Source organism: Cherax quadricarinatus, chromosome 31 (assembly GCF_038502225.1).
Source record: "Cherax quadricarinatus isolate ZL_2023a chromosome 31, ASM3850222v1, whole genome shotgun sequence".
Taxonomy (NCBI): Eukaryota; Metazoa; Arthropoda; class Malacostraca; order Decapoda; family Parastacidae; genus Cherax; species Cherax quadricarinatus.
This window is the reverse complement of record NC_091322.1, coordinates 10182557-10190215: the sequence shown is the minus strand read 5'-3', so window position 1 is coordinate 10190215 and position 7659 is coordinate 10182557. Positions and strand designations below refer to the sequence as shown.

Genomic DNA, 7659 nt, shown 5'->3' with positions numbered 1-7659 from the left:
GGACTTTGGGTAGTTTCAAATTTAAGTTGGATAAGTACATGAGTGGGAGGGGTTGGATTTGAGTGGGACTTGCACATCAGAGCTTATTTCTTAGGTAGCATTGAAAATTGGGTTAGTCAAATGTTTTGTTAGTGGGATGAATTGTAAAGAACCTGCCTAGTATGGGCCAACAGGCCTGCTGCAGTGTTCCTCCTTTCTTATGTTCTTATGTTCTTATGTTTCTATTGCAGAAGTATTTTGTGGAAGACTACCAGGTTGTGTCGTGCCAGACACTGTATCTTCAGTACTTCAAGAAGCACCAGTGTAAGACTACCAGGTTGTATCTTGCCAGACACTGTATCCTCAGTACTTCAAGAAGCACCAGTGTGTCTTGAACAACAACTGCAGGTTATGTCTTGCCAGACACTGTGTTCAGTGTCGTAAATAATTAAAAAATTCTTGACTAAAATATTTTATGTGAAATATCTTCATTTAAAAAATATGGAGGAGCATAAAGAACATAAACCATATCAATGTTCAGAGTGTCTGAAATGTTTTACTGTAAAAAGAAATCTTGTGATACATATGAGAGTACATACCGGAGAGAAACCATATCAATGTTCAGAGTGTCTGAAATGTTTTACTGTAAAAAGAAATCTTGTGACACATATGAGAGTACATACTGGAGATGAACCATATCAGTGTGCTGAGTGTCTGAAATGTTTTACTGTAAAAAGAAATCTTGTGACACAATACCACCAGTCCGATAACATTCTTCTTTGCAAATATACAGGGTCTAAAGCCAGCAACAAACAACAAAATACCTTTCATCCATGGACTGCTTGCAGAGGCAAAGGCAATGTTCGCGGCTTTCACTGAGACCCACATAAAGGATCACTTGGACAACGAAATATGGATCCCAGGTTACAACCTATACAGATGTGACAGAGTGAACAGGCAAAGGGGGGGGGGTTGGCCTGTACATTGCAGAGTCACTTGTTTGCAAAGAACTGCTTAATGCCTCAAATGATGTAGTGGAAGTTTTAGCAGTAAAGGTCGAGAACCAAAACCTAGTCATTGTGGTAGTCTACAAGCCTCCGGATGCAACATCCCAGCAATTCCAGGAACAGCTGTTAAAAATTGACCACTGTCTGGAAAATCTTCCAGCTCCTGCACCCAACATCTTGCTCCTGGGGGATTTCAACTTAAGGCACCTAAAATGGAGGAATATAGCAAATAATATTGTTGCAGTAATAACACCAGGAGGCAGCTCTGATGAAAACTCACACTCGCACGAGCTTTTAAATCTCTGCACAAAATTCAATTTAAGCCAGCAAATAATAGAGCCTACTAGACTCGAGAATACACTAGACCTCATCTTCACTAACAATGATGATCTGATAAGAAATGTCACCATATCACAAACAATATACTCAGATCACAACATAATTGAGGTTCAGACATGTATGCGTGGAGCCCCAGACCGACAAAATGAGACTAGTCACGAGGGAGCATTCACCAAATTCAACTTCTATAACAAAAACATAAAGTGGGACCAAGTAAACCAAGTCCTAACCGATATAAGCTGGGAAGATATACTAAGCAACACAGACCCCAACTTATGCCTAGAACAGATTAACTCGGTGGCACTCGATGTATGCACAAGGCTTATTCCTCTAAGAAAAAGGAGGAGTAGATGTAAAATAGAAAGAGACAGGCGCTCCCTTTACAGGCGACGGAAAAGAATAACAGAGCGGCTAAAAGAGGTCAATATATCTGAAATGCGTAGGGAGACACTGGTCAGAGAAATAGCAAGCATCGAATTTAAGCTAAAAGAATCCTTTAGGAGTCAGGAATCGAGGGAAGAACTAAAAGCCATCAATGAAATCGAAAGAAACCCAAAGTATTTCTTCTCCTATGCCGAATCTGCATGACAGTGTCTTCCATTGCAGACACTGCAAGGCTCCAGGCGGACATCAACCAAATCTTTCAGTGGGCTGCAGAAAACAATATGAAGTTCAACGATGAGAAATTTCTATTACTCAGATATGGTAAACATGAGGAAATTAAATCTTCATCAAAGTACAAAACAAATTCTGGCCACAAAATAGAGCGAAACACCAACGTCAAAGACCTGGGAGTGATTATGTCGGAGGATCTCGCCTTCAAGGACCATAACATTGTATCAATCGCATCTGCTAGAAAAATGACAGGATGGATAATGAGAACCTTCAAAACTAGGGAGGCCAAGCCCATGATGACACTCTTCAGGTCACTTGTTCTATCTAGGCTGGAATATTGCTGCACACTAACAGCACCTTTCAAGGCAGGTGAAATTGCCGACCTAGAAAATGTACAGAGAACTTTCACGGCGCGCATAACGGAGATAAAACACCTCAATTACTGGGAGCGCTTGAGGTTCCTAAACCTGTATTCCCTGGAACGCAGGAGGGAGAGATACATGATTATATACACCTGGAAAATCCTAGAGGGACTAGTACCGAACTTGAACACGAAAATCACTCACTACGAAAGCAAAAGACTTGGCAGACGATGCACCATCCCCCCAATGAAAAGCAGGGGTGTCACTAGCACGTTAAGAGACCATACAATAAGTGTCAGGGGCTCGAGACTGTTCAACTGCCTCCCAGCACACATAAGGGGGATTACCAACAGACCCCTGGCAGTCTTCAAGCTGGCACTGGACAAGCACCTAAAGTCAGTTCCTGATCAGCCGTGCTGTGGCTCGTACGTTGGTTTGCGTGCAGCCAGCAGCAACAGCCTGGTTGATCAGGCTCTGATCCCCCAGGAGGCCTGGTCACAGACCGGGCTCGGGGGGCGTTGACCCCCGAAACTCTCTCCAGGTAAACTCCAGGTAAACATACTGGAGATAAACCATATCAGTGTTCAGAGTGTCTGAAATATTTTAGTCAAAAACCCAATCTTGTGACACATATGAGAGTACATACTGGAGATAAACTGTATCAATGTTCAGAGTGTCTGAAATGTTTTACTGTAAAAAGAAATCTTGTGACACATATGAGAGTACATACTGGAGATAAACCATGTCAGTGTTCAGAGTGTCTGAAATATTTTAGTCAAAAATGCAATCTTGTGACACATATGAGAGTACATACCGGAGAGAAACCATATCAATGTTCAGAGTGTCTGAAATGTTTTACTGTAAAAAGAAATCTTGTGACACATATGAGAGTACATACTGAACCATATAAATGTTTTACTGTAAAAAGAAATCTTGTGAAACATGAGAGTACATACTGGAGATAAACCATATCAGTGTTCAGAGTGTCTGAAATATTTTAGTCAAAAACCCAGTCTTGTGACACATATGAGAGTACATACTGGAGATAAACCGTATCAATGTTCAGAGTGTCTGAAATGTTTTACTCTAAAAGGAAATCTTGTGACACACATGAGAGTACTTACTGGAGATAAACCATATCAGTGTTCAGAGTGTCCGAAATGTTTCACTTTAAAAGGAAGTCTTGTGACACATATGAGAGTACATACTGGAGATAAACCATATCAATGTTTGGAGTGTTTGAAATGTTTCACTGTAAAAGGAAATCTTGTGGCACACATGAGAGTACATACTGGAAATAAACCATATCAGTGTTCAAAGTGTCTGAAATGTTTCACTGTAAAAGGAAGTCTTGTGGCACACATGAGAGTACATACAGGAGATAAACCATATCAATGTTCAGAGTGTCTGAAATGTTTTAGTCAGAAATCCCATCTTGTGACACATGTGAGAGTACATACTGGAGATAAACCATATCAATGTTCAGAGTGTCTGAAATGTTTTACTGTAAAAAGTAATCTTGTGACACATATGAGAGTACATACAGAAGATAAACCATATCAGTGTGCTGAGTGTTTGAAATGTTTCACTGAAAAAGGAAGTCTTGTGGCACATATGAGAGTACATACTGGGGATAAACCGTATCAGTGTGCTGAGTGTCGGAAATGTTTTACTGAAAAAAGTAATCTTGTGAAACTTATGAGAGTACATACAGGAGATAATAACAATGTTCAGAATGTCTGAAATGTTTTAGTGTAAAAGGCCATCTTGTGACACATGTGAGAGTACATGCAGGTTCTTATGGACTGGGGGCTCTATTTCTACTGTTTTAATATGCTGCCTGCAAAGTACATTCTCTCTCAGGTTTTTTGCTTTTCTTAAATCTCTGGAAATTTTCTTATTATTAATATATTCATGCCTACAAACTGTATGCATTGAATGAGTGTTCACATTAAAAACTCGAAACTAGTGTCTTTGTGAATTTCACTCACACATCTGAAGTTGTGGATAACATTTTTAACCCTTAAATGGTCCAAACGTATATATACGTTTTTTCAACATTTGAAAGTATGTAAAAAAAAAAGTAGATCTTCTTTCTTGTTTTACAATAGCTACCCACCTTCACACCCGTTGGCAACAATGTTGGTCAACTCTGCTTGGTAACAAACTTCATTCTATTAAACCAAGCATAGGTTACTGGCCGTCTTCTTGTCATCAGTGCCGAGGTTGGGAGACCACTCTCTCCCGCCTTCGCATTGGCCACACTCGTCTTACTCATGGGTATCTCATGGAGAGGCACCCTGTTCCTCTCTGTGAGCACTGTCAAGTTCCAGTATCGATTAGCCACATTCTGTTAGACTGCCCCCTCTATCAACGAGCACGCAGAATTTACCTCCAACATCGTCTTCGTTCTACTACTCTCTCTTTATCTTCCCTTCTTGCTGATGGACACTCCTTTAATCCTGACTCTCTCATTGACTTCTTGACAACGACTGATTTACTCCACAAACTCTGATGATGATACCTTTTGCACTCCCCTCAGCCCTTTTTAGCTCAGACTCTTGCTGCCCTTTACCCTTTCACCATCCACTGCCCAGCTGTTATCCGTAACCTATTACTCATCCACCTCCCTTTTGCCACCTGATGCCCTAGCTTCCTTCCTGCCCTGCAGCGCTGTATAGCCCTTGTGGCTTAGTGCTTCTTTTTGATTATAATAATAATAATTTCTTGTTTTACATTTAAAAATGTGCAAAAAAAAATTTCATCTACATTTTTTTTTTTTTGAAAATATGTAAAAAAAATGTAGATCTACTTTTGGAGCACTACGGATTTGAACGTCGATTTGTCTGGACCGTTTAAGGGTTAACACTCAGTTTCTCACTCAGCTAAATAGAAGCAATCATTTGAGGATGCCATTTTAGAAAAAAATATTTCATTTGTCTTTCTCAAATTTTTCAGTGGTGCTTCTCACTCAGCTAAATAGAAGCAATCATTTGAGGATGCCATTTTAGAAAAAAAATATTTCATTTCTCTTTCTCAAATTTTTCAGTGGTGCCTGAAAAATATTTTTTTAAGAACTGAATAAAAAATTGTTTATCAATCCTTATGTAGGTCTTTCACACTTAATTTTCCTTAGCTTTCTCACTACACCCTTGCTTTTCCCTGGGGTATTTTGAACCGTCTACCAAGTCTATTACTTTCAAGGAGAAGAGATTGGTACTAATCACACGTTTTGGAGTGGGTCATTTTTGGGAAGGTATCACGAACTATGGCACCCCCCTCATGAGACCGGACAACCCTATGTAAGCAACAGAACAAAAAAAAAAAAAATATATGTAAAAATAAGTCACTGCTTTTGTTTAATTTATTACCAATTATTTGAAGTGTATTAATACTTAAGTGTAAAAGTAAATGGTATCTATCAAGATAGAAGAAATAATGCACAATCAAATAAAAATGATCATTCGCTTGACAAAAATGTTCGTCACTGTTAATGATATTTTTGCTGTTTCTAGTACTTCACATATTAGCTTATCTCAAGTAGAGAAGTGGTTGACCTTGGTCAGGTCACCCCTGGCTCTAGCTTGGGTGACCCCAGAGTGATAAGTCACCTCGGTTGAAAAGCTCTGATCCAGACCCGAGGATAATATCTATTTTATTTATTTACTTTATAATATCCCATTTTCATCACCTAGAATTTATTGTGATCAAAAGTTCAGCAAGAACTTGCTCGACCACTGCTGCATCATGTACAGATCCTCTTGCAGATTGCAGCAGTCGTTGTCTGCTCGTATCATCATTTTTACACTAAATACAGTGATATGTAGTCCTTGACTTGCTCTGGTTAGTTATTAAATTACATGAGAAACAGTATATGGGTTACAGTGAAGATCCTTTAGAAACTTCGCTTGTTACTGACCTCATGCTTGTGTGAGTTGTATGTTTAATTAGGTGCTTGTGGTTTAGGAGTAGAATTTATGCTAGTGGCGTCTCGTCTATATTTGTCGTGTTTTATTATTACGTGTGTGTGTGTGTGTGTGTGTGTGTGTGTGTGTGTGTGTGTGTGTGTGTGTATTCACCTATTTGTACTCACCTATTTGAGGTTGCAGGGGTCGAGTCATAGCTCCTGGCCCCGCCTCTTCGCTGTTTGCTACTAGGTTCTCTCTCTCCCTGCCCCATGAGCTTTATCATACCTCGCCTTAAAACTATGTATTGTTCCCGCCTCCACTACGTCACTTTCTAGGCTATTCCACGGCCTGACTACTCTGAAGAAATACTTCCTAACATCCCTTTGATTCATCTGAGTCTTCAACTTCCAATTGTGACCTCTTGTGTCTGTGTCCCATCTCTGGAACATCCCGTCTTTGTCCACCTTGTCTATTCCGCACAGTATTTTATATGTCGTTATCATGTCTTCCCTGACCCTCCTGTCCTCCAGTGTCGTCAGGCCGATTTCCCTCAACCTTTCTTCGTAGGACAATCCCCGTAGCTCTGGGACTAGTCTTGTTGCAAACCTTTGCACTTTCTCTAATTTCTTGACGTGCTTGACTAGGTGTGGATTCCAAATTGGTGCTGCATACCCCAGTATGGGCCTGACGTAAATGGTATACAGTCTTGAACGAATCCTTACTGAGGTATCGGAACACTATCTGTAGGTTTGCCAGGCGCCCATATGCTGCAGCAGTTATCTGATTGATGTGCACCTCAGGAGATATGCTCGGTGTTATACTCACCCCCAGATCTTTTTCCTTGAGTGAGGTTTGCAGTCTTTGGCCATCTAAACTATATTGTGTCTGCGGTCTTCTTTGCCCTTCCCAATCTTCATGACTTTGCATTTGGCAGGGTTAAACTCAAGGAGCCAGTTGCTGGACCAGGCTTGTAGCCTGTCCAGGTCTCTTTGTAGTCCTGTCTGATCCTCATCCGATTTGATTCTTCTCATTAACCACATCATCTGCAAACAAGGACACTTCTGAGTCTATCCCTTCCGTTATGTCGTTCACATATACCAAGAACAGCACAGGTCCTAGGACTGACCCCTGTGGAACCCCGCTTGTCACAAGCGCCCACTCTGACACCTCGTCACGTACCATGACTCGTTGCCTCCCTGTCAGGTATTCTCTGATCCATTGCAGTGCCTTTCCTGTTGTGTGTGCCTGATCCTCTAGCTTTTGTAGTAACCTCTTGTGAGGAACTGTGTCGAAGGCCTTCTTGCACTCCAAAAAAATGCAGTCACTCCACCCCTCTCTCTCTTGTCTTACTTCTGTCACCTTGTCATAAAACTTAAGTAGGTTTGTGACACAGGATTTTCCTTCCCTGAAACCGTGCTGGTTGTCAATTCACTTGTTTCTTTCCAGGTG

General features: G+C 40.7%; 1 protein-coding gene across 1 annotated transcript; it reads left to right on the top strand.

The window, feature by feature from the left end:
* Nucleotides 1–236: 236 nt before the first annotated feature.
* LOC138853492 (zinc finger protein 84-like) lies at nt 237–4720 on the top strand. The gene is made up of 3 exons (XM_070090411.1): nt 237–731; nt 2850–3186; nt 3245–4720. Exons 1-3 carry the CDS (start codon nt 481–483, stop codon nt 4043–4045), a joined length of 1389 nt encoding a protein of 462 aa, XP_069946512.1. The 5' UTR covers nt 237–480; the 3' UTR covers nt 4046–4720.
* Nucleotides 4721–7659: the final 2939 nt, after the last annotated feature.